Genomic DNA, 27,996 nt, shown 5'->3' with positions numbered 1-27,996 from the left:
AGAGCATTTCTAAATCATGAAATCCCATGAAATGTTCAGTTACTGTGAACTGAATTCACATGTTCAAAGCCAGTTTCTCAGCATACAACTTTGCCATTTCTGCCAGCAGGAGCGAAGCAGGAGCCACAAGGTAACATTAAACAAGTTCTGCACGTGTCCCAAGCTAGCACACATGCCAGACATACTTTGAGGAGCCACTGCTCTGAAAAAATGTGGTTCAGAGAGGCTTGTGTTAGGCTGGTTGAAGGTCACCACCAGTACATGGGTCAAGTCAGCCCTACAGCTGTCTCAGATGTGTTTGTCTAGGCCAGGCAGAGCTCGTGCAGTTCCTTCCCTACATTCCTTTCCACAGCTGCACCTTCATGGTTTCAGGTTTGCTTCCCCATGGACCAGCCCAAAGGCCCACACTCTGCAGTAAAAGGTAAGGACAGGTGCCTCCAGCCCAGCCATCACCTTCATCGCTTTTTCCTTCCTTTTAAATGCCCACTGAACCTCCTTTCCCACATGCAGAACTTGTCCCATGTGCACTCACCTCTCCAGAACAAACGATTTGAGATGAAGGTGCAGTCTTGCAGGAACAATCACATTAACTATTTATTCCGCTGAAACAAATGATGAGTCAAGAACAGCTTCTCAGATATGGAAGAACTTTTAGCTTCTACTGCCAAAATTATTTTCCCAACAGGGCTTGTCTTCCACAAAGTGACCTGACCCAAAGGTGTTTGTATTTGCAACTAGGTGTGACTCAAAGACAAAGCAGCAACATAGCACTTGACATCATTTGATGTGTAGGACTTAGAGAGGAGAAAGATGAAGCCAGACACGTGATGCTGATAAGAATTTCTTTTTATGTTATTCCAATAAAAAATACATTCATACAGAAATATAACAATCTTGCAAAAAACAATTTCAAATAAAATCTTGTAAAACAAAATTTTTACAAAAATCTTACAAAGAGATTCTTTAGATAACAGGGTGCTTCAAAAACAAAAAAAGAAATTTCACTAATAGAAACTTTTTCTTCTTAAATTTCAAGCAAAAATGTTTTATTTTTTTTTATTTTTCAGCTTGATTGAGGCTCAGTTATCACCTGAACAAAATGTACTTGCTTATTAAGAAAATTACAGGCATTTGACATATGGCACACAGCCCCACCCCATCCACACAAGTCTGATGGTATTCACAATTGAGACAAGCCAGTGCAAGTTTTTTTGTTTGTTTGTTTGGGGTTGGTTTTTTGTTTGTTTGTTTTTGCCTTTTTTTTTTTTTTTTTAAATTTCTGGTTTATAAGAAAGCTAAGCCAAGGACAATGCAAACAAGGAGTTAAAAACACAACAAAACCCAATCATAAATAGAAATTAATTTTCTGGAAAATTTTGTTTGTTTGGGGGAAGAAAAAAAAAAGTGCATATTCAGGCAATTTAAACCAAAAATGAAATGAGAACAATTTAAGCCTGTGTGTTCCATAGAACCAGATCACTTGCATATACTTTTTTAAAACCACTTATCTACATACATTTCCAGGAAGATATACCAAAATATTAGCAGAGTAAGCAAGACCGATAATTAATAGAAAAAGAAACAGGTCACATGTTTCATTGCAGACTGTAGTGAGCTGGTTTAAAAAACAAAACAAAACAAAACAAAACTGGTTTTGGACAGACTATTCCTACTCTAGGAAAAAACAGTCTTTATTTTAGCTGAACTATGTAAAATTAGAGCTCAACCACCACAACGACTAGCTCAGTCACAGGTCCTCCAGTAAGCTGGAAGGCCAAAACCCGAGTGTACTTCATCTGCACACAGCTAATATTCTTTTAGCATGCCAATATTCGGTTCATATCATTCTTAAATGGCCACAGATACGCTATTCCAGACAACCTAATAACTACAAAACACAGTCAGCAGTCTGAGAAGGACTGAATGCCAACAAAGCCTTTAGCATACCATTAAGCTAAAGGTAAAGCCTCTAAAAATGCTAGATTTTAATTAACTGTATCTTTCATTTCTTTGTCTCCTTAATGACCATATTGCAAGGGGGAGAGGGAATATTTTGATGGGCTGTGGCATTTTCTAGCTATGTGTTCTAATTTTTTTCCTTTTAAAAAAAATATTTATATATTATCTATATATATACACACATACACAGACTGTACACACAAATATACATACACAATTATTTTTCTGCCCACTTTTAAAAAAAAAGTAATATAGTTTCTTTCTGTATGACCAACAGATAGCTAGATATATAGATGTGAAACTTGTGCCTTTTAAGCAAATACATCTTTTAATACTTCTGTATCTTTAATATGTATGAAAACTTGACATATTAAGTACAGTTGGGGTGTGTATATACACAGTTGTTGTGCAAGGTCAATATAAAAAAAGTCTCAAGGTGGCAGAACTGGTCAGGTATTCAATTGGCATATGCATTATACTGTAACACAGTCAAATTGTCTAAGTTAAACAAATACTGTACTGACATGAATGACTTTTCTCTATATTTGTCTTTGTGAAGGAGGACCCTGGAAGTAACCTTTTTTTCCCCTCATATTATACATTTGATACAGTACAATGCCAGGTGAAAAGAGAGCCTTAATAAAGCATGCATCACCCATACCCCTGTATAAGACCCCCTACAAGAGAAGGTCACTTGCATAAGGCACCATTATTAAGGTCAACAGTGCATTAACAGCTAGAAAACCAGAAGTTAGTCCTCAAGGCATAAATAAGAGAAAAATTAGCTGCATGAGAAAAATCAGTTTCTAACCAATAGTGGTTTTATCCACCCAACAGAAAAAATTATTCATGTTCCATACATTATGTAACATTAGACCAATTGTATTTTAGCTGCTCTTAACTGGAATCAAAACTGCAGTCCTGATTAAAGAATGGAAAAGCATATAGTTCCCCAGAACCATGCAATAACCTTCGTATTATAATGAAAAGTTATAGTTGTGTTACATTTGTAAATACACAGCTTATACAATGGATTACAAATGAGCTCTGTAGCAAGTAAAACAAGCTACTTGACACATTGCACGTTTAATAGCTGCACCAGACACCTAAAGCTCCTCTCACACAGGAACAGGGAGGCCCCCCCATCTCCATTCTGGCATCCTGACTCTTTTTATCCCCCCTTTCCCCTCTCAGTTTTTCCCTCTAAAAAGGTGCAGACACCCCTCCCCCCACCCCTTGGAAATGATTGGTGGTCGTCCCATCTCACGAGATATTCCTCACATACAAGACATTCAGACTATTTTTTTTCTCTTACAGTTATAAAACAACCACAAGAAAAAAAATGTGCCTCAGCATACAGTCATCTAGAGATCCTCATCGCATACAGTCGCCCAATCATTAACATTCTCAGTGCACATGCTCACGGCAAAGGCTTAGGAGCCACTCAGAAGGTTAGATACCAGTGTATGAGTCCAGGAAACCCCAAACATCACGCACTGCGGTTGCTATGCCGTTTCTTACATGACTTATTAGCCCTCGAAAGACCTGCAAGGAAGTGAGGTCCTGGAGGCAACTGGGTAGGGTGCAAAATGGCATGCTTTGGCTGGAACACGCATCCCTCCGCTCAAGGCTCTTCAACCTTGATGCCTCTTAGCCCGCAGGATTCACCTCTTGACCCATTCAGAGGTGTCTCTTCATGTGAAGGGCCAGGTGGTCAGACCTGGAAAAACACCTGCAAGGCAAGAGTCAGGCTGCGCATTAGCCCAGGGCTGCTGGCGTGCATGATGTGATACGCCCGGCTGAGGCACCTCCCCTCGCTCTGCTACCCCAAAACACAGCTGGGGGAGGAGGGATTTGGCGTTCCCAGGATACACAGGAATACTCAAGGTGTCTGTGGGTGCTCAGGAGCTCCGCAGATGGGTGGTAACACCAGGGACTTCTCAACACTCAACTGCAAGATCTGGGCTACAACCCCCTTCCCAATGATTAATAAAAGGGATGGTTTGTTCCAGTCTAAATATACAATAATCCCTTAAAAATACCAGGCACTGTTGTTTTCCCAAATAATTCCTACACAAGCAAAAAGCAGCCTAGACTAGTTTTCCAATGAGTATTAAAAATATATATTTAAAAGGGTGCATTTCAGTCACATACCTGTCACAGTGACTACATTTAAAAGGCTTGGCACCAGTGTGCTTTCTGAAGTGTCTGGTTAATTCATCACTTCTTGCAAAACGCCACTCACACCCTTCCCATGAACATCTGTAAGGCTTTTCCCCTACAAAGAAAGCAGATTACACGTTAGTCGTGACTTCATTCAAAGAAAGACAGGTGCTATCATTTTCTATGTAAACCTCTTCCACCCCCCAAAGACAGACAATTTTATTTAACCTATCTGAATGCTTCAGAACATGTAAGCAAAGAAGGCTCACAAAATTAATCCACATGATTCCTACTTAACTATCTTACTGCAACAGCACATCAAATAATCTCATTCTTATGAAAAATAAACAAAAAAAAAAGTGATTAAACAGGCTCACAAGAAACAAAGGAATCCAGCTTTCTACCATTCCTGTTCATCAGTAATGGCAGGCTTACAGGTATCATGCACCTCATAAAGGTGATTAAAGACAGCACAGCTAGGCTTCAAAACGCAATTAGGCTACTGTGTTGCATCAAAGTCCTCTGTCACTCACTCATCTGCATAACACGCAACCTCCTTTCTGCTGAGCCACTTATTCTTGGAAAAGCCTGCACACCACTTTGAACACTGCTATTTCAGCATTCAAGAAATACCACTTCCATTCACAGGAACATTCTCAGCCAGACAGCACCAGAACACCAGTTCTGCAATACTTCTGAGGCTGGCAGCTATTTATGTCTGCTCAACCACCACAGTTCCAAAAGAAGTTGTTCTCTCCTCTTGAAATAATTCTGTTTTATCTGACTTCTGCTTGACAATGGGAGCATCTGAGCTCGCTCAGACTTCCCATAAAAGCCTCGAAATGCTGAGCTCATGAGCCAAAATAGAATCTTTTCCTTGAATTCTCTTTCCCAGTGTTCAGAGGGGAAAAAAGCCCAACCAGCCATACAGATGTCTGGACTGGTACACCAAGAACACCATGCCGGTTACTCAAGTTAAGCAATGGCTACTGAGCCAAGGCACAGCCCTACACATCTAACTGCTGTCATAGAGAGTTGTCAAATAGTAATGCTCAAACAAGCAAATCAGCACGCTACTTCAACCATAAAATATTGATAAAAGCCCTGAAGTGTCTATCTTCCTCAGTTTCCTTCCCAATAATGCACAGGATTGTTACTTTTAGTTCAGGTTTCATAATAATAAAATGCTGTTGCTCAGTATTTTGGGATGAAATTATACAGTAAATCATACATTTTTAAGTCCAATTGGATATGTTAGAAGGATAAGAACACACTGTGGCTTTTCAAGATTTTTTTGCTGATAACAACGGCACACACACGTGTTAAATAACTTAATAGTATAGCTATACATAATATGATCAAGGCCTTGGGATGTCTGATAAAATAGACATGATGTAGAATGAAGCATAAAAACAAGCTCTTACAGTATTTAGTGATCTGACCAATTTTTGGATATGACATTCCTTTTTTAGCAATAAAGTCGTAGCTCACCTTTCCTTTAGAAATAATCATCAAGAAAAGTCTAGCACCTATTTAGGCTAGACCTTTGCTTCTGAAGACCATATGCTGGTGCAGCTTCCAAACCATTGCCTACTTAGATGAGTGGCTCCCATTTGCTATGACAACAGACTAATCTACCACCAGCTGCCCTGGCTGCAGCTGACTTATGAAGAGAATGAGGAAGTGATGTCGTCCATGCTGGTAAGCCTCTACTGCTATTACATCATCTCTCCAAACCTGGGCTCCCACTCAGTGATTGTGTAACGCTGTGACACCACCACCATCAACGGGTATTCCCTGCAGTACTTGCCAGCTCTTAATAAGCATAGGGTTACTAACCTGTATGAGTGCGCTGATGTGCTTTCAGATGTGAACTTTTGGTGTAAACTTTCCTGCAACCGTTAAAATGACACCTGTGAACACGCCTTCTGCCATCTGGTGAGGTGTCACCATTGGAGGGTGTACCTTTTTCTGCAGTCTTTCCAGCGGTACCGGTACGAATTTTCCCCGGTGAATGCAACTCACCCGGCGTACAATTCCATATCTGGGAAGAAGGCTCCTTGCTCAGCTCAGGAGATGAAGGGGGAGTGGAAGTGACAGATGAACTCAAGTTTCCTGAACTGGCTAAAACATCACTTATAGGGTCAGAGGTAAACTTTGTAGTGGGCGAGAGCTCCTCAGAGCTGTCTGAAGATTCGCTGCTCACGTCAGAATTCAAACTGTTGGTCTCTAAGTTCTGACTAGTAAGATTGTCCTCTTTTGGGACACATGTGTTCTTCAGTTCAGATTCCTCCTTTTTCTCACGTGCCAGAATAATTTTGGTCCAGAGATCCTCTTGGCTATCAAATTTGATTTCAGATGCAGAAACATAACAAGGTTCACTCTGAAGATACCGTTCCAGCTCCAAACATGTCTAGGTGAAAGAGAAGGGAGAAAAAAAGAGAAGAGTCACAAGCCTGCTTAAAAATAAACCCAATTGTATTTTACACTTCAAAAAGCATGCAGGAATGTAATACATTCGATTTATGGTTTCTAGGTTCAAAACAAATTAAAGGCTCCTTAAGCCGTAACTAGGTGACTGCTACGATGAAAAGAAATCAGTTTTTGAGACCTGGGCAGGAGTTCAAGCACACAGCTGAAGGTGCAAGTCAGCCTTTGGTTTCCAAAATAGCATTCTAATGACTCAGTCAAATTATCATCACTCTCATCATAAAATCTATGTTTTCAGTAGGCTGATGTTGAAAAGGACCATAGAGAACCACAACAAATAACCACACTTTGCTCTTGCACCTTGTCTAATTTCAAATTGTTTGGTATCTCCCTCATAACAAGCACAAGGCTGAAAGGGCCAACAGAAAACAATGTGCTCAGACACGCAGTTAAAATCTGAACCCTGTGTCAGAAAACAAAGCCACATTTCAGCATGGCTGCAGAGCTGCCAGCCCATATTCTGGGGACATCAATGGAGCAGCAGACATCCTCCCATTTCCTGTGCATGAGAACGCAGCACACTCGACTTTTAAAGAATGTCATTTCCAAGCGCACTGGCATGCACGCCACAGAACTCAAACTGCTCCCATGCGTGTTCAGAGGAACATGGAGAACTTCAACAACAGAGGAGTGGGGGGAAAAAAAAAAAAAGTTCCAGAATAGAAATGTCCTGTTCTATAGGATACAAAACGGGAAATTACTCTGAGGTCCTGCTGGGAGTCCCACAATGAACAAGAACTTTATCTACTGGCCAAGAGTGCAACTGTATGAGTCATCTCGCTCTTTCTTTCACGCAATGCCAAAGGAGACTTCCTTTTAAAACCCTGACCATCTGCCAAGAAAGTACTCTGTGCAAATATACATGCAACAGTACATGGACAACTTCACCCTCAACAACATTGCCCTCTACTCCATGAAATGAAACAAAACAAAAATCAAAACCACCCTAAATGGGTGAAACTGCGGTTTTCAATTTCAATTCACCCTGTTGACTTTCTAGCCATTTTCAGAGAGGGAAAAAAAAAAAAAAAGAGTATGAACTGTTATGGCAACAAGCTGATGTTTTGGGATTATTCTTTCCACTATAGGAAATGATCCACATGGAAGCTTTACACAGAAAATGGACACACCAAGTTTCCATACCAAACTCTACTTATTTTAGGAAGATCATCTTTTCCAAGCCAGGCAGCAAAACCTGGTCCCAAATGCCACACATTCCCCTCACAGCCCCTTCCCATCTGCCCATAAGCAGAGCCGCCATGGGAGCAGCCTCCTCTCTCCCCTAGCACTGCTCCAGTAAACTGGGTCACATGCTCTGGCCAGGCTCGGAGTGTGGGCAAAAATTGAAAAAAATAACCCAAACCAACCAGAACACCAAACAACCCCCAAACCCAAACCCACTGCTGCACACGGTATTTATGTATATGTCTATAATTAGGGAACTGGATTTCAGTGCACGTTATAAACAAAAAGGGTTTCGACAGAGACAGCACAATAGTGCATTGATTTTCCGTGAAAACAAGTAAAAAAAGCATTTATTAAGATCTTGTTAAACTTTCATATTCCCGGCTAATTTAAATTCCTCATTAGGTAGATTAGTAATGGGGAGCGGAGTGAAGCTCTCTTCGAGTTTAAATGCCTCTGAAGGCTACTGGGAATGAGGGCTGGCGCTTCGCCAAGAGCCCGAATGCCTGAAGGAAACTACTTAGCTCCATTTCAATCACGTACTATGGAGCTGCCGCTCTGAAAGGGGAGCGGGGGGGAGGGAAAAAAAAAAAAAGGGATTGCATACAATTAGTAGGCATGTGAAGGTTGTAACACTTTTGCATTTCAACCTTCTGGGAAAGGCTCCTTCGTCCTTCTGCAAAGCCAGCAGGTATCTGATCCGGTCACCGGGCTGAGCAGCCCCGGTCCCCCGAGCCCCGCAGAACTGTCAGCCCCTGCCATCCCGCTGCTTCGGTCATATTAAGGAGAGAAAGGCAAAAAAAAGAAAGGAAAAAAAAAAGGCAAGAAAATATGTCCATTAAAGGGAAACAGCCTCCCTTCTCCCCCTTCCCGGCCAGGGCAATTAGCACAAGGGGATCGCTGTCATATGACTGACAACTCACGGGCTCGGCAAAGCTCCCTGCGCTGGGAACAGCCACGCTCTGTACATGTACATACACATGCACACAACAGACGTGCGTGTGTGCGGACACTCCTGGAGGGCTTTCTCCTCATCTTGGCCAGGAACAAAAAAAAATAATATTAATTCGGAAAAAAAAAAATCAAAACAAAAGGACACAAACGCCAACAACAACAACAAAAATCACAAGCCCACAGCACCGGGCGCAAAGCAGCCCTTGGCCAAGGCAGGGAGCTCGGATGACAAGACCCAGCTGTGGAGTCTGGACCTGGTACAAGCGCAAAAGTTTTGCCAGGACTCGGTGCGAGCGGAGCGGGGCCGCGGGTGCTGACAGCCCCCGGCAGGGCCGGGCGGTAAACAGGGAGAGACGGGGATGCGCAGCTCCTTCCATCCACCTCGGGACTGTGCCCCCTGAACAGCCGTCTATCCAGAGCCGAAACACCTGCTTCAAAACATCTCTACACATTTGTGCTGAATTCTCCCCAAACTCCTCGCTGACACTTGGGCTTGCCTTTTTTTTTTTTTTTGTCCTTTTTTTTTTTTTTGTCCTTAAATCCGCTCATCCTTTAATACGGCTTAAAAAAAAATCCCCGACAACAACAACAACAACATCGACATCCTCGTTTACCTGTTGCCAATATTCCTCCAGGGACGGCAAGGCTGAGAAGTAACCCGTGTCGTGCACAATCTGGAGTTCCTGGAAGATGCTGCACATTGGGAGAACATCCATGTCTCAAGTTGCAACAACAAAAGTCAGTGCTGGTTACCAAAAATACAGATGCCTCCTTTATGTGCAGGGGTTGCGGGGTGTGTGCGGGGGGGTGTCAATCTCTGCTCTCAGTTTCCAAGCCCCCCCCCCCTTCCTCCAGAGACGAAAAAAAAAAATTGTATATATATATATATATTAATTCCTTGAGGAGCTCGGGGAGGAAAAAACACCCAAAGTTTCATGCAAAGTTTAATCGCACAGCAGGGCAGGACGTCTCCCGGGGCGGGCGGGCGCGCGGCTTGTTCCCCCCCTCCCGCGGCCGGCGGCGGCGGCGGCGGACCTGGCGCAGGAGCGGCCCCAATATTTGCAAACACGGCGCGGACTCTGCGAGCGGAGCCCCCCGCAAAAAACTTCCCTATTCAAAGCTCGGCCCCGGCCGCGCCGCGGCCCCGCCCCCGCGCCCGCCCCCGCCCCGCGTGATCCCGGCGCCCCGCCCGCCCGCCGCCGCCCAATCGCGGCCCGGCGCCCCGCCACCCGCGTGCCGCTGACGTCAGGGCCGCCCAATCGCCGCGCCGCTGCCATCGCGGCTCCTCCTGGCGTGACCGAGCCCGGCCGTGACGGCTCCCGCCATTGGCCCGATTCGAAATTCGAGCCCTCCTGATTGGCCGGCCCGGCCGCGGCTATTTTTAGCAGGGTATATAAAGCCGGGAAGCGGCTGCTTTTCTTTTTTTTCCCCTCTCCGAAGGGGCGGTGTGAGCGCGCGGGGGAGGGGAGCGGGCACAGCGCGGCGCTGCCGGCGGCGGCCGCGGGGGGCGCTGAGTGGCCGGAACGAGGATGGCCGGGCCTTACCGGGCTGTGAGGGCTGGCCCGGGGTAACTGTGACTCCCCGGGTCTGAGCGGAGTGTGGGGGCTGGTCTGGGGTAACTGTGATTCCCCCTGGGTCTGAGAGGAGTGTGGGGGCTGGACTGGGGTAACTGTGACCCTTCTGGGTCTGAGCGGGGTGTGAGGGCTGAGCCGGGGCAATTGTGACACGCGACATCCCCCCCTCCACCCCTCGACATGAGCCGGGGTGTCTGAACTGACCCGGGGCAACCGTGATCGTTCTGAGTCTGTACCAGGGTGTGAAGGCTGACCCGCGGGAACCGTGGCCTCCCTGGGCATGACCGGGGTGTCCGAGCTGACCGAGGATGACCACGACCCCCCCAGGTCTGTGCTGGTCTGACCCATGGTAACCGTGGCACCGTCCCTCGCCCCCCGGGTCTGTACCGGGATGTTCGGGCTGACTCGGGGATAACCACGAGCCCCCCGGGTCTGTGCTGGTCTGACCCGGGGTTACCGTGACCCCCCCATAGCACCTTCACCATGAGGATGCAAGGCAAGGTCCACGTACTCCGCGGGCCCCATGTGTTGTGCTTTCCCTGGGAGCAGAAGGGCTCAGATGTTTCTGTCCTTCCTTTGTCCCCCACCACGGGACAGCTGGGGGAGGCACTCGTTGACACCTCGGAAGCGGAGCTGGATCTCAGAGTAGACCTGGGTGATGATCCTTGGGCTCTGCACAGAGATCTTCACCCTCTCTGGGATGGGCACCACGGCAGGTGTTCCTGGCCAGCACTGTCCAACACGGCTTCTCCAGGAATAGTTCGCACTGTGGTGCCCAATTCTACCACTATCCGCAGATAGTTATTTGTGTGTTGGTGATGGAGCACCAGCTTTTTTAAGACTGGACTTGTCAATGATATGAATGTCTTAATATAATTTAAGAAAATGCGGTTGTTAGCTTTCCAAAGGAGTGTCCAGCACATGGAACAAACACTCCTAATGTGTTTCTTTTATGAAAGGACTTCTAATTTTCCACTGCTGTTTCCATCGTAATCTCAACGCTGTTATTTCCATTTTCCCACTTTTCTCTGTATCTGTTGCTAGTTGCCTACAGATGGTAACTGAAGTGTTTAATGTGGGTTTCTTCTGCCTACTGTCCTCTGTGAGCTGGTGATTACGAGTGTGAAAATGTCGGTCTAACTTTCCATCCCCTGGCCCCTCATGAACTATTAATATGGTGATTCCATAAACAAACAACTGGTGTTCGTGGTTGTTTTTCCTGTGTCTATTAAAAAAAAAAAAACCTAAGGTCAATTAGAGCATTATTTTATGTTTAGAAAAACAAGCCAATGCTGAAAACACAAAACATCTAAATCTGGATAATTATGCACACTTGATTGAGTCAGTAATTCTTTACAGGGTTTCACATGGCCAAACATGTAAATATATATCCAAAATTGCCTTGCAGGCAACCGATAGTGCAGGTACTTTTGTGTGTCTACTTTTGGCCAAAACTAGATCCTCCAAGGAAAAGTGCAGAAGGAAAAAAATAAAATCCCTCTTAAGCAGATGAATTGGACACCTTACTTGAGCCTACTTTTAGTTCTGTGAAATAAAATATTTATTGGCCTGAAATGCGGTGTATGCTCCAGTCAAATATAACCTGGTAACATAACTCTGGGAATCATTAGTGTTTGTTTAACTGACCCACTCCTTTGGAGAAGATTTTATTTTCAAACTTAGTGACAGTAAATGCAACTATCTGGTCTTCCTATTTTACACTTGCCCCCTTTTTAGCTGTGTGTCATGTCAGAAAGATCTGGGCTTATCAGAGGCTGGATGGGGTTGGCTCTGCTCATGTGGAGTTTGAGGCATAAGGATCTCACTTTGTATGGACATCTTCATGTGAGCAGTATCTCATAGTGAAGAACAACTCGTGCTAGCAGATGTAAATTGATGGAGATGCAAAGATCCTTTAATAAAATGCCTCTTTAGTTAATAGTTAAGGTTTTCTGCGTTACTGCCAGGCTGTGATTGGTTGAGTGGGATGAAGGTTATTGCTGTTGGAAAAAAACGAACCACATCAAAGAAAACCAGGACACAGATGTGACTGTAGTGCAGTAAAAACTGTTTAAGTTATATTTTGATTAAATCCTGGCTTTGATTAGACAATTATCAATTGGCAAAAGAAAAATAACATAAGTGTCACTGGATGAGTTAGTTCTAGATTATGACTGTACTAACAAATTTTAATTTCAAGTAGCAAAAAGCATCAATAGAACTAAAGGTCAAACCCAGAGAAGAAAGAATATATAAGAATACAGAGTAAAGAAAACAGGCATAGTGTTTTTACAAAGTACGTATTTAATCAGGAATTAAAATGAAATGGTGAGTCAATAACATGCTGTGGTTTAGGAGACTATTCCATGGAACACAAACTGAAGAAAACTATTGGCACTAATAGCAACCATGTGGAATGAAGGGATGGCATGTAAGTTGAAGGGAATTATTGTAGTCTATGGAGGATAATAAACTTTAGGACAAATGAAAGAAAATGAAGAATGAACTAGTGAAGATACTTGAAGATATAATTTAATCCCTAATGACTTTCTTCAAGTTATACAAAGCAGTTAAGTTTCAAATATCCATTTTATACCACTGGGATTTTTTTCAGTCATGACCCAGGATGGAATTTACCTTGAAAGCCTTAAATGGAAGCATGTTCTAACTTTAAAAAATCCAAACCAAAATCAGTTGGTCTCTTGGGACTACACAAGTTTATTTAGATGTGCCAACCAAAGACAAGGACCTCTTCATTTAGGAAGTGATTTAGAGCTGAGGCCTCTTCGTTTATGGAAGTGAAGGATACCAAAGCTTGTGTACTGAATGGGCAGTGCTAGTGTGTTAAGAAGGAATACAGCTATCAAGTTCCTTGGATAATTTTCTTGTTATTGCCATGCAGTATTTTCCTGGTGTATGCCCTTGATTACTTAGAGGTAGTCCCAGATTTACTTCCAAATCTGTAAATGTTCTTTGTGTTTTTAACTCTGCATGATCAAGGTCATTTATAAAAGTAGCAAAAATTAGTATAAATTTATATAGGGTTTCTCAAAATGTTGGTGCTCTGACTGTGAAGTTGCACAACAGCTTTTAAGTATGACTCTCCATAATTTAGGATAATCAGCCAATTTACCCCTTTAAGGCCACTGATTTACAAATATGTGCAGAGTAAAAAGCCCTGTGTGCTTTATTTTTTCTTTCTTTTTGCTTCATTAATTTTAGAAAGGTTCTGTCTGAAAAGCTATATTGGCACATTAAATGCCCCACCACTTCTCTGTAGTAACCACTTTTGTCAGGGATGGTAGACTCTTCCCGGAAAATCTGTTCTCCGATGTAGCAGGTGACAGACGGTGTTTTCCAGGTGGGCTGAGCTCCACATGAGGCAGGGGGAGCACCTGTTCTGTTCTTAGAATATTCATGCATTTTTAGAGGACACATTAACTTGCTCTGCACTGTATTCAGTGCTGAGAGTAAGAAGAGGAGAAAATCTCCTGAAAATGGTTCACGTACAGCCAAATGCAGAGAGGTTAGATGAAATAGGCAGGAATCGATAGCTTGTGGTTTGATTAGGATAAATGGACTTTATTTGAGGAAAAAGAGAGAGAGTGTGTGTCAAGTGCATGAAAGCATTGTCAGATAGTAGAGAACACTACTTGAAATGATCTGCTTCCGAGGTGGTAAGTTGCTAAGTCGAAAACTAGCATGCAATGTAATTCTACCACAGATAAAGTAAATGCTCTTTGAGGATATATAAATAGAACCATAATGAGTAGGCAAGCAAGTGGGGTGATTCCTGATCTCTCTCTCTGGCAGAATTAGAGACTTACATATCAGACCATAAACGAGCCTAAGACGGAGGGAAAGATAAATTAATTAAAAAAGACATAGTGACAAAAATAAAGTAAGAAAGAATTTAGGTAAATGAGACCTGAATTTGTTCAGCAGACATAGAAAACATGTTAGGAGAGGTGATGTGTTTCCCTACAAATACTGGTAAAAAATTAACCAGAATGGATGGAAAAAAATGGTTGTCATTAGCTAATGTGAACAGAACATGAATCAGTGACCCACAGCTAAGAGGAGTGGTGTGCTCTGGTTTTTTTAATCATTCTGGTTTGTTTTTTTTTTCCTCTTCAGATAAAACCCACAGCTATGTTGTTTCCACACTTCACCTGTTACAGAGCCTTGGAGTTCATGCTTTTAAGCTCCTGTTTTCACTTTGATTCTCCTAGATGTGCCTAAACAGTTGATGAGAAGGTAGTACTCTGGGAACTGATCTGTGGTCCCCATCAGCACCCAGAAACAAAATTATAACAAAAAGTATCAACAGAAAATCTCTTTTCAAGCAGACTCACTGTAGAATGTCTTCCTTAAGTCTCCATACCCTCACCTTGAAAGATATCACATTTTCCATAACTGGTGTTGGAAAGGTGATTCTGTCTCTTGATGCTGTAATTACGAGTGATGATCCTGTAATAGCCTAGTTGCAACCAGGTTATTATATCTGTTTCCTCATGTACCAGTGCTGTCTTTATGCTGTAATAGATCTTTTTCCTCCCTGATGCTTAGCTGCTGGACATTTTTGTGAACAAAACATATATTTACGTTCAGCTCTTTTTTATGTGACTGTGTTGGGACAAAATTAGACTTTATTTCCACAAGAGGATCTGTTGAACAGTCTGCCTAATAGTATACAAGAGTATTATTATTAATAGTTATAAGTCCTATATGAATACGAATTTCATGGGTTCTAGTATAACAAATATCACGTATGGTTTTTTTAAGTATTTAAAAGCACTCCTCCTGTACAAGGTAAATAAAAATTGAACTTCAAAAAGTTAACAGTTTTCATTTTTGTGATATCTGAATTTTTGGATGACTATATGTAGCAGTGCATAAAATCATCTGAGGTAGCCTTCCAAACCTTTCTTTTTAAATATGAGTAATACATAAAATGAGAAACACACTTTCTTTGCAGAGCATATTTAGGAAAGATGAGGTTTTTGGTACTTCTCCCCATAAGAAGTAGCAAATCTGAGTAACTGGGACTTATCTAATGCCAAGTTACTTGGCTGCTTTTAGGAAGTTTACTGACTGCTTCATCAGGTGGAAGAGCAGAATTTGCTATGATTAATGATTAAAAAAAAGCAACTTGAGCTAAGAAAAAATAAAATACCTGTGTCACTGGGCATTTTTTCGTTTTCATGATTGTTTTGTAGTTTTTGCCATTGCTAATTAATGAATATTATTTAAGAGTGCATTAAGCCGGGAAACTTAATTCAGATCAGTTTTGGAAGCTGTGAGAAAAGGACCCCAATAAGAACCAGCCATTTTGTGAAGCGGGTGACTGGAGGACTAATGATCGTTAAAAATAGCTGGGCTGTCTCACTAGAACTTGTGAGGCTTAGTAAAAGTACATAGAATTAGATTGTAACTGCAAACTTTCATAGGAGAATGCAAGGAAGTATTTCTAAGCAGTGATGCCAATTAGACACAGGGCTGCCTGGCTGGGGTGGTTGCGAAACTGCCTTTTCTGGGAATTAGTCATAGCAAGACTAGACAAGGAGTTGTGTGGAAGCCTCAGCCAAGAAAGGCAGAACTTTGCTGGGAATGAACTACATGGCCCAGGATATCTTTTCCAACTTGTAACATCTCTGGTCTGACTTTACACAAAGTCCATTTTTTGGGTTATAAGATTTGTAAAGGGTTTTAAGGGTTTCTCTCTTATGTCTCAGTATCCCTTTCTGTGGTGAATGGGAGGGAAAAAATGCCTATTGCTGCAACAATAGGGAGCTTTTCTATTAACAGGGCATGGGACAAACCTTTTGCCCCTGGCAGCTTGACTTGCCATGGCACAGGAGAGTAATCTCATTGTGTCTCTTGTTATGAGAAGTGAGAGTCAATGCTGATTCCCTGCCCTACCCCCACACCCCTCCTTTAACATGAAATGCAGAATTAGATATGTTTGGTATACACATGGCCATACATACATATTTGAGAACAAAATGAACTGTGGCCTTCTTTGGGACACAAGGAAATAAACATAGTCATTAAAGAGTCAGCACCGTTACCACACAGTGAACCTTTACTCACTGTTCCCACCTATTGTTATTTGAAATACCCCATTTCCTGTTTTCCGCAGCTGTTGCCAATGGTTAGGATTCAGATCTCATTCACATCAGTGTAACTCTGGTAGCAGAAGATCAGCAGGGAAAAGGAAGTGGAAAGCAAGTGACTATGATGAAGTAACCCCGAGTTTCCACTGAAGTGTTCAGGGTTTAGTCCCACTCAGTGCCAGAGCTCAGCCTGGCACATAGGAATCCAGGGAAGTTACTGTTTGCTGTGTAAGCCCCCAGACAGATTCCATCCATATACTCACATCCTTGTCATTATTGCTATTGTGCACTAGGATGATAGCAATAATAAAATACTCTCAAAATTTATTCTGTACGTATCTGAGATGAATGAATATATAAAACATACATATATAAAATATATACACACATAATAGCCAGTTATGTGCTCATTCATGAAGGCTTTTTGGATCCTCATTATTAAACTATGAAGTTGTAAGAAATATATGAAAGACTAAAGAGTATTTTTTCCTGAGCTTTTATGTTCCAGCCTGGTAAGAAAAAAAGAAACAAAATCAAAAAAAACAATAACAAAAAACCCCCACTCAACCAACAAAAGAACCCATCCTTTGTTCAAAGTTAGGAGAAAGGATTTTCTATCCAAATGCTATAATAAGGAAACATAGAGGTAGGGGGATGATAAGACTCACAAAGATGCCTCTCAACTCTCAGTCATCTTTCTCTGCAGGGAAATTTATTGGAAATGTAAATGCCAATACAGTATTGTGAATTCTTGGCTAGTATTATCTCTGGGCCTCAGTTCCCTAGCTATACAGAAAGGATACTACTTCCTTCCTTCACTCTATGCCAAATGTAAGCTCTGGCCCAAAATCACAAAGAGAGATTATGGCAGAGCCAAGAAACGAACTCAGATCTTCTGAGTCCTAATCCACGCTCGTTATCATAAGTTCATCTTTCATTTGCCCTTGAATAACAACCGAAGTGTTAACCCTATTCCTATACATTTACAACCTGGTGCAGTTTTTATCTGTGGTGGTCGTTTCATTTCCTGCTGGGAATTTCACAGCCTTTTAAAGCTTTTTCCTCCTGAATATTTTTTTTTCCTTTCCCCAAGAGATAGACAGCTTCCTTCAAGATTTCTCCAAATAGGCAAAACTTGCCTATTTTCTTTAGTGGTGTATGATATGTGATCTTTAGCTGGTGCAAGAATCATCTCTTATAATTTTTTAACTACATGTTGATGTTCTCTGTCTTCCTTACCTGTTATTTGTATATAATCATTCTCTCTCAAAAATATGTAGACTTTTTTTTAGAGGATGACCTAGAAGTTTTTTGTTTTAAATGAGCACTTTGGTATTTAAATGCTCCAGGCAACTGGCTATTTTCAAGGGACAAACAATTAAGTTAATATGCATACACAAAAGTCAAAATCTTTCTCTCTCAGTCTTTTCCATTCTCTTGCAGTTTATGAAATTTATTTGACTGGAGATTTTTAAAAATCTCATTTGGCGTTCATTTGGAAATCATGGATTTCAGAGGCATGATAGAAATCAAAAGTTGTGTTATTTGAAACAAATACATTGTCTTGTTTTAACTGGAGGGAGAAAATTTTTAACCAGCTGATCTTTTTGGTATCATCTGATTTAATAGACAATCACACCTTTTTTTTATAGAATCCTGATGGCCCTTTGACATAATCATGTGTACGTGTTGTAAATTTGAATGTAAATGTTCTAATTTTCGTAGAAGTAAGTGCTTTCTCATTCTTTTTCAATGTTGTCATTATGAATGTACACAAGGCTTTTTTTTATCTTCAGTACACCAAAATCTATAAGAGTTTTTCTGATTTTTTCAGTCTTGTCCACCTGAAACTTAATCCATCTAAATGAATATGAAAATAATTTGATCCAAAACATCAAACAGGTGAAAAGAATTAGCTGTGCATCCTGCACATGTGTGTTGCTAAACATTTATAGTGATAACCCAAACTATGCAATAGTTGAGCAAATTGATATAAGATGCCTACAGAAGCAGTCATACTAAGAAAAAACATGAGATTTATACTTCTGTAGTTATTATTCTCCATGACTTATATTGTGATAACACCTAAATACATCATCAATGCTGAATCCCACTGTGCTATGTGTGGCAAGAACACACACTAAATGACAGTCCCCATCCCAAAAAGATTAGTTAAACATGATTTTAATTAGAGCTGATTGGTCCCTTTACAGAGTATATTTCTGCCACTAACTGTGTCAAGATACAAGATATTAATTATGACTGCATTTTTCCCAGTTTCATCAATAGCTGATGTCAGGGATGTCTCTAGGGGTCAGGATGTAACATGACAGTTTCCCAACTATAAGAGGGGTCCAAATGGGCTGAGTCATGTAGCAGTGGGAATGGAAAGGAGGAGCAGGAAGGTGCTGCTGCTGAATGGCCTGCCTGCTGCTGCCATGGCCCTGCCACTGGCTGAAAGTCGGGGATGCTCTGTGTCTCTGCTTTTGAAAACTTGGCTTTTGATACGAACTGTTAGACTCATGAGTTGACTTGGAGACCTTGTGGTGCTAGCCCAGCTGTAAATACACCCACACAGGAAATCTCTTGCCTAACCAGCCTGTTTTCGAAAAAAGATAAGACATACAAAGCAGGGTGAAAGGGAGCCGCAGTACTCCTAATTTTCAGACTAGGAGATCTGAAACATCAAAAGTTTGTCTACACAGGGAGATTTACATTACTGTGAGATTCTCAGTGGAAACATTTCCTGCTCACTGACAAGCAGTATCTGTGTCCAGATGAACAGATGGCTTTTGCTTCACTGTGATTCATGATTGTTACATGGTGGGAAAGTCCTCTGAAGTAAGAGCTTTGGGGATTTCTATCCTTTGCTCCTTTGTGCTGTTACTGGGCCCAAAGCATTGCGGAACTGCTCTCTAGCTTTTGGATGATGTTCATAGTATTATTTTTTTAGTGATGTAGGCAGCAACTGTTGAAAAGGCCATGTTGCTTTTGGGGAGGTTGTCTCATAATTTGAAAGGGGATATGCCTCAACATGATCACAGGGGAGAAGTCACAGAAGGAAAAAGAATAACTAGTCAGAGTGTCATGGAAAGCAGCGAGGGAAGTGAAGAACAAAAATCTTTGGCATTATAAGGTGCCTCCTTGTTCAAAGGAGAGTAAAAACTTCTTATCTGAGCGTTTAAAGACATAAGCACACAATGGTGCATGTGTACAGATAATTAAAACACCACCAATTCCCTGCCTCCAGGAACTGTAACTCAGAGCATGTTGTGTCTCTGCACATTTGTAAAATATCTGACAGCGCTATAGATGCTGCTTCACAAATTAAAATGACACAAAAATAAAAAATTTTAAAAAATACAATTAAATGTAAATAAGGTCTCCTGGAGGTTTTTCTGAAATAGAAACACTGCTTGCTCAAGTAAAATTCCTTTTAATCCAGTAGCTTTCAATCTTCCCAAATCCCTCTGGGCTGAAAAGATGAGCCTTGTGGCACGCTTGGAAGGTTAATGAATGTAGACTCTGGATGCAGTTTCAGGAAAGACTTCTTATTGAAAATGTGTTATAGAAAGTGTTTAAAAAAAAGGCTCTAGTATGAGCACTTCTGTGACTTAGAACAATAGTTCTACACAGAGAGTAAAACCTATTTTTTTATTAGCCACTGCCTACACCGTCGGAATACAGTACTATGAACATCAACCGCAGGTAAATAGCTCCTGCAAACTCTAACCCAGGTGTAACAAGCTGGCTTCATGCAGTCCTGCTTTGTCAGAGAGCAGCATTCGGGAGATCTGAATAATTATTGGTGTTGCTTCAGATAGAGGGCCCAGCACCAGGAGCTTAATCTGCACTTTGCCAAAAGGCAGGACACCTGCCACAACCTCTTCAGCCGGAATAAGTGCTTGTGCTTGTCTGGCCAAGGAAAGAGGTCTTTGCCAGGACTGTTATTTAACCCTCAAGGTGCATCCCAGGGTCTAACAGTGCCTCAAAACACAAACCTCCCATCTTGAACTGTCACCCAAAGCAGTCCTGTACAATCCATTCAGTTGCTTCCTACAGCATTTCAGTGTTGCTTTAGTTTTTTTTTAATCTTGAGACACGTCCATGTATCCATCATCCGTGCTTCAGTCTTGAAATGGCATATGAAACATGCATTTTCTTACCAGGAGGCTGAAGTAGGACAGTTAGATAAATACACAATATGTGTAATTCTTTTATCCATTGTAATCTCAGTGGATGTACTTTTATTTCAGTACAATTGCAATAGTATAGATGACATATAAAATCTCTAGAGCAACAATCACTTTGTGAAATGACTTTTCCCGTGAAAATTCAATATGATGGCAACTCTCAGCGTGATATTTAATTATTTGTAAAATTCCCTTTTCCCCTAGCCCCTCAAAAGTTCTGCATGTGCCTAACTGCATCTGACACTCACACAGCGGTAAAAAATTTATTTTTAATTTTAAGACCTTTTTCCTGGAGGCAAGTGAATAGGTGAAAATCTGAGTTCTAACAGAAAAATAAATAGACTGTCACTGGCTTTTTACATTTGAGGAAATCCTGAGGTGGCAACAAAGGTGCCTTTCAAGTATTCAAAAACTGGAAACCTGAAATTGACAGCATTGACACACCTGTGATATAAGAAAATACTGACTCTTGGAAAAGAATAATGAATTTCAAGAAGCCTGACAATAATATTTAGGATTTATTTAATGTAGCTGTTGGATGTTGGTTTTAATATTACAGATCATTTGGAATTTTTTCAGACTTTAATATGATCTCAATTCAATTAAAAATACAGAATTATGATCCTTCTGCTGGCTCCCAAAGAGACTCTCTAGTGTCTAATTTAGATTTCATTAGGCTAACGTATATCATTAATTAGACATTTCACTGATAAAAGAATAGATTTTTTTCTTATCAAGAAAAAATCAATAGATTTTCTCAAGGGAACTCTGACAGATCTAATTTTCCTGGACTTCATGAAAATATTTGAATTGATATTGCATGTAGAATTATTATTAATATTTCCATTCCAGACTTTGTGCCATCAGTATATCTCATTACTACATTCCTACTTCTTCTGCCAAAGCTAGAAGACGTTGTCAATACAGAGATGGATTGTACTGTAACACCACAGAAAAAGAAATGGACTCAAGGGCTGGGGTAATATCAATTGAAAGGAAAAAATAGTGTGAAATTCAGGGTCATGCACTTCTGTACCAAACCAAAGGATTTATTTTTGCACTGCAGGAGATCATCAGTTGGACTTGACAGAAGAACGAATAGGCCATTTAATCACTGATCATGAGATCGCCTGATCATGAGATCATGAGATATTTCAGCCAGTGGCAGGAAGGTAAATGAAGTTGTGTGGTGGAAAAGGCATTTCCAGAGATAGATGCTAATGTGCAAAGTCCTGAGTTGCATCATGTCTGGAATGCCATATATAACTGTGGTCTTCCATGTTTAGGAAATACATTGCATGTGGCAAGTAGCAGAGAAGGGTGACATGTGGTCTAGAGAATTTTTGTTAAAGAGAGAGAAAATAAAAAGTTATGCTCATTTAACCAATGAGAAATTTTATACTCAGAACGAAGAGGAAAAAATAACGGAGAGGAAGAGTGTTAATAAACATGACAGGGAAAAGAAGAGTTGTATAGAAACTGGTTATGGAAAGATCTAGACTGACAACTGGAATGTTCCATAAACTGGGATGTTCTATTTATTTTGTTTAGACTGGGAACAATGATGTAGGTAAACTTTATGGTACGAGTAGTGAAACAAAAATCCCATTAATTCGCAGCAAGAGAAGAAGGCAGGAGCAAGCCAGTGGTATATCAGTTTCAGTATTCTCTCTTCAGCCATGATAAAATTTATGCAGAAATGCCAGACATTCAACTTCAGAATTTGAATGAAGGACTAGATTTGAATTCTGCCTTTAAAATACAAGGACAAAAGGCTAGTGGCAATAATTTTGGAGAGAGAAAGTGTGTGAGGCTATTCACTTTCTACAGTCTATTCCCTTTGTATTCCCTTAGCGTTCAGAACTAATGATATTAGATTGAGCTAATGATGTTAGGTGCTATCTCTGTGCCTTAAAAAAAAAAAAGATATTTGTAGATCTGATGAATGAATTTATCTAATTTCTATTTGTTTGTTTAGTTTTAGTTTGTTGGTGTTTGTCTGTTTTAGTGTTCAGCCTCTATACCTGGGAATGCCCCTTCCAGTGATCTCACATGATGCAGCTCTGAGCAGAAAAAACATCTACCCTTGCTGGACTCCTGTGATCGCTTGTGCTCCTCTTTACATAATGAAAATCCTCTACTATGTAACTCTTTTAACACTAAGATATGTTTAGCTTCTTAGGAGCAAAATGTTATGTTTCTGTAGCATAGAAACTAGTATTCTGATGGCATCACATGTTCTTAGTCATCAAGCAATATTTGAAACAAATATGCAAGTATTCACTTTTTGAGATACATAGCAGACATATTTCAGCCTTTAAATAGGTTTTTTGGCTTTTGAAATGACCACTCAAGTTGTTAGCTCAGTTCTCACTTTCAAGCTCTATCAAAAAGCAAGGACCGATACTGATTGCCCAGCAGCTGCACATTACACAACACAGGAAAGAAGGGAAGTTTAATGTAATTTGCTGTTGTTTAAAAGACAGTTAAGATTGTCCTTGCATGAGTTTCAGATAGTGGAGCTGGAGGCATATCTGAGCTGGCACTTACTCACCAACACACCTTAGTCTTTCAGACTCCCTCATGGGAGTGGATATTCCATTGTCTGGCATCTGCTCTTCAATAAGGCTGCTGTTGTCGTCACGGTGACTGTTCTGTATCACTGGCATTTTGCCTGTATCTGCCACGTGTCCTTGGATGTCATATTTCCCGTACAACTTTGCTCTTATAGCCATGACTCCTATCCTTATTGTTTGTGAAATTCAAATAGTCACAAAGAACTCAGGAAATGTCTCTCCGGGAACCCCCAAATATTTGTTAAAGGCCTGGTCTTCTTTTTTTTTTTTTTTTTTTTTCCCAAATACCTTTTTTCATTCATATTTTTTTACTTAGTTTTTCCAAATAAGATTTGCTTCCCTCTTCGATCTAAAATATATCACATTTCTCAATTTGAAACTGCAAATACTTTCATAGATAGGCAGAAGTGTTGTCTGCTTTTACTTCTGTTAGTGAAGTATCTTCTATTGCAATAGTTTTAACAAGAAGTGTATTGAATTTATTGAGCTGATTCACAAAGTGCATTTATGACCATTACAGTGCCTGCTTTGCAGGCTCTCACTCTTCAGAGATGGAAACACATTATTGTTTTTAAGAACTGTGTACAATGATTGCTCTTTCCCCATTTCGTGGCTAACAGGAAATATGTTTAAACTGCAGAATGAGAAATAGACAACTCAGAAGAGGAATTGGAGCAGAAAAGTCTGTTGCATAAATGATATGATATTATAGAATTGAGTAAATGTTAATAATCTGTAGTGATGAGTTTAGAATTCATGCAAGCATGTGATTTTTATTTTTTTCTTGAAGACAAGAATTAATAGTTGAAATCCTATTTGTACTGGCAAGAGATCCATGTTTGCAGTTGACATCCAGAGGTTCTAGTAGGTGGTGGACTTGCGGTTCATTGGTTAGGCAATATTGAACAGATTTCTAACCTTTTCCAGGTGTGCACAACCTCAGATCACAATCAATTTCAGAACTGAGGCAAAGGATGATTCGATGTCTTTAAAAGTCAGTTCAATAAGCCTCATGAACTCTGCATGTAAGCTGGGAAGGGTGAAGAACGTTTCTGAGCAGTGCAACATGGCTGCATCCCAGCTATCTATTAGTATTCCTTGTATCCTATTTTAGACTGTGTTTTTGCTAGCACACATTACTGGGTCATGTTGAGATTCTCATCCAACAACACCCTCAAGTCTTTCTCCTCAGGGCTGCTCTCAATCCATTCATCCTTCAGCCTGTATTTGTGCTTGGAATTGCCCAGACCCAGGTGCAGAACCTTATGCTGGGCCTTGTTGAACTCCATGAGGTTCCCATGGGCCCACTTCTCCAGCCTGTCCAGGTCCCTCTGGATGGCGTTCCTTCCCTCCAGCACATTGACAGCTCCACACAGCTTGGTGTCATCGGCAAACCTGCTCAGGGTGCACTCAATCCCACTGTCCATGTCGCCAACAAAGGTGTTAAACATCACTGGTCCCAGTACTGACCCCTGAGGAACACCACTGGTCACTATTATACAGTGAATAAAGTGAAACACTATTGTACAGTGAGATCCTCAGAGAAGTGGAGAAGATTAGGAAGAGCATAGTTTTTCTATATTAGGTTAGTATATAATTTCAATATAGTATATTTTCTCTATTAATTCTTAGGAATCCTGAGGTTGTTTCTCTCCCCTTCTGGCTACTGCTAGAGTTTGCTAGGCAAATGAAGACCACTTTCTGAAATGATTTTTCTAACTAGAGTTTCTGTGTCTTTCTTTAGTTTCAAGGAGAACTTGTCTCCTATGCAGTCTGTTTCCTTTTTCTGTTGTTCTACAGTTTCTACACATTTTCTTTAGTTCCCCCCTTACTTTATATGCTACAGTACATATTGAAGCAAAAAACTATCAGAATATGATTTAATAGGTCTCTCTGTGTATGTGTGATATTTGTATTCCACCAAAAGCTTGTGTATTTTATGCAGAATTCATTCTGCATGCCCAAAATGAGTTCTCAGAATGTTTTAATTTTAGAACTCAAGACCATTAAAATGCATTACAGTGGCATCCCAAATGTATACAACTGGAAAAAATATTTTATCCTTATGAAAATGTAACTTGTATTATCTTCCTAGGTTTACAAATCATGAATATTGTTAGTTGCTACTGTGCTTTATGATAAGTTAAAATAATATCCTGTCCAACAAAGAATGCAAAAAAAGGAAAAAAAAATAAGTCATTTTTCTGAAAAACTCAGAATGTTTTCTCCATCCCCAGTTCCTCGGATCAGCCTGGCCTGAGATGAAGCTGGGAGGTGCACACAGTAACAAGTATGTTAAGGTTTGTCTGTTCCTGTCAACTGCTGCTCCTGGCTGAGTGTGCTAAATCAGAACTCTGGAGTCTCTATTTCAGTAAGAAATATAACATCAGGGTTGAAACTTGTCAGTTCCTAGATTAAGGCTTCATGTATGATGGAGGTCCATTAAAACATGAGTACTTCTGAGAAGAACACATGCGAATGGAGGATTTGTAATCATAAAACTGACATGATGCCAATAGAAGATGGCAATATATTCATGCCTGTTGAATATAACGCAGAGAAAGCTGACTCCAAGCATTCATATATTAAATGTGAGATCCCAGAAAAGTAAAACATTGGCTTTAAAGTAGTGAAATGTAGATAATAAATAAGTTCCTTTTATTATCCTTCAAATGTTAAAGCACTGGGGGCTTGTGTTTCAAGTCTGTCTGAGCAAATATGAGATATACAAAAAAATTACACATCTACGTGTGAGTGTTCACATGAAATTGCCTTTCTCAGTTGCTGAGTTTTTTCAGACATTTGCAGTAGTGTAGTGTATCATGAGACTAGATATGGGATAGGAAGAATTTTGCAGTAGAGCTGAAATTATTTTTGTACTGTGATCCATGGTTATACAGTTGGAAAAATAAACAGGGTTTCTCAAGTTTAGTGTTAAGCTATGAATAGATAGCAAGGCTTTGTGCAGCACTTGAAGATGTTAAAATCACATAATACATAACAGTGCTCAAAAGGGACAGCTGACTGAAATCTAACCCCTGATAGGAGTTAAACCCTGGAACAGTATGGTTGAAATACCTTTCTTAAATAATGTGCCACATGATTTTGAAAATGTTAGGGTCTGATCATCAGTATATTTAATAGGTATAACACTGGCATTACTTAAGCTTCTGCAATTTGAAATCACAGAAGCACACCCTGTGTTTTAGTAATTTTTTGCAGATGGTAGAACAAGGTAGCTATTTTTTCCTGATAGAAGATAGAAATGCTATTTGACAGAGCACAGAAAACCATGATGCTTTAACAGCAAAATTATGAAATCTTCTGGTTTAGGGGGCTGGAATTATAAAATGCTCTTTGTGTCACAAGGAAGATAACAGCAAAATGATGTAGGGTGCTGAGGTTTCTCAGGATGTATTTAATTTAACACTGAATTGTAAATTCATATTCACTGCAATGCCTTTTCAAAGATGCTTAATTTTTTACACATTTACAAAAATAGTGCATTTTGATGTCAAAGGAGAATGCTTGAGGCCTTGCTGTGTTCTTGCAGTGCCTGTTGTGGGAAATTGTCCAGAGGTTTATTTTTAATACCTAAAATTAGGCTCTGGGCACTGTGTGGAGGCAATAGATAAACACTGTTGCTATAGAGTTTTTAAGTTACCCCATGAACTCTTTTTTTGCCAGCTCCCTGCCCGAGATAAAAAGCTGGCATTGGTATTTGTATGTTATTTATATGTTTGTATGGGATATTTGAGTCATTATGATGTGGAGTATAATGCTTCATTGGTGTTTTAAAAATACAAAATTGACAACAGACCGGGAAAACATTTGGAAGATGATGAAATCCTGTTCTAGGAGCGCTGCAGCTGGTGGCATGTTTACTCCCTGTCGTTAGAGGGAGAATTTGAATTGGCTTGAACGCTTAGTTTCTTTTTGTGCAATCTTTGTGCAGTTGTGAACTGTGCTAAAAGGTACTTGAGGCAAAAATGAGTAGCAGCAGTGTAGCATTTGGAGAAAAACTATTGTTTTTCTTTCCACATAGTTGTGTGAGCTTATATGTAATGCAAAAGATACACACTATATCTATAACAATGCAGAAGTGGAGAAGGAAAGAAACTGTTCTGGGCTAGGCTGGATGCCAGGTATTAAGAGAATTTTTCTTTTATGCTGATTTTAGGAGAAGCAGCATAACATCATGTGCCATTTATAAATAACTGATGAAAGATCATGTAATAGGCCGTTACAACAAGCACATATTTGCTTCAGCTGTAATGGCTCTGTGAAGTAGTTTTACTTTAACTGTAACAGTGACATCAGTCATGTTAATTATCATGGAAAGTTACTGGTCCGGGCACAAATCTCCTCACTCATCCTCATTCTCATGATGATAATGTAGCTGGTTATACTTTACTCACCCATGTGGGAGAATCCTTGCCTGGGGGGGTTGAATTTTGTACAGGCAGCAAATTTAAGAGAGTTGAAAGGACAAGAGATTTCCAGATGCCTTGCATTAGATTAAGTGGTTATTCCTAACCATAAATGTTTAACTACACTCCCTCAGCAAATCATTTTCAAAATAGATATTTATTTTCAAACAAAACCAGTTGCCTTGTGAAACTGTTGGTTGGTTAGGGGAAAAAAATGACCTAATGCTTCTGAATAAAATATCTGATCTCTTGTTGCCAAGGCTGAGTCACTTCCTGTTACAATAACAAGACTGTCATCAGCAAACTTCTCTAGCCACACAGTGGAGCTTGCCAGTGTGTGCATGGCTTTATTTGTC

General features: G+C 40.5%; 1 protein-coding gene across 1 annotated transcript; it reads right to left on the bottom strand.

The window, feature by feature from the left end:
* Positions 1-828: 828 nt before the first annotated feature.
* On the bottom strand, positions 829-9,863 carry KLF6 (KLF transcription factor 6). The gene is made up of 4 exons (XM_064637554.1): positions 9,366-9,863; positions 5,962-6,535; positions 4,114-4,237; positions 829-3,691 (listed from the first exon to the last, which is right to left on the bottom strand). The coding sequence occupies exons 1-4, from the start codon at positions 9,465-9,467 to the stop codon at positions 3,640-3,642; spliced, it is 852 nt and encodes a 283-aa protein (XP_064493624.1). The 5' UTR covers positions 9,468-9,863; the 3' UTR covers positions 829-3,639.
* Between the last annotated feature and the right edge of the window lie 18,133 nt (positions 9,864-27,996).

This window comes from Pseudopipra pipra, chromosome 1 (genome assembly GCF_036250125.1).
Source record: "Pseudopipra pipra isolate bDixPip1 chromosome 1, bDixPip1.hap1, whole genome shotgun sequence".
In the NCBI taxonomy this organism is placed as follows: Eukaryota; Metazoa; Chordata; class Aves; order Passeriformes; family Pipridae; genus Pseudopipra; species Pseudopipra pipra.
This window is presented reverse-complemented; position numbering and strand designations above follow the sequence as displayed.

What these genes read in the sequence shown, in the direction of transcription:
- KLF6 (XM_064637554.1), bottom strand. Translation starts at nt 9,467, where the DNA reads ATGGATGTTCTCCCAATGTGCAGCATCTTCCAGGAACTCCAGATTGTG. An exon ending in TGGAGGAATATTGGCAACAG is followed by an intron (nt 6,536 to 9,365) that starts GTAAACGAGGAT and finishes TCTTTCACCTAG; the next exon opens with ACATGTTTGGAGCTGGAACG. An exon ending in AAATGTAGTCACTGTGACAG is followed by an intron (nt 3,692 to 4,113) that starts GTATGTGACTGA and finishes CTTGCCTTGCAG; the next exon opens with GTGTTTTTCCAGGTCTGACC.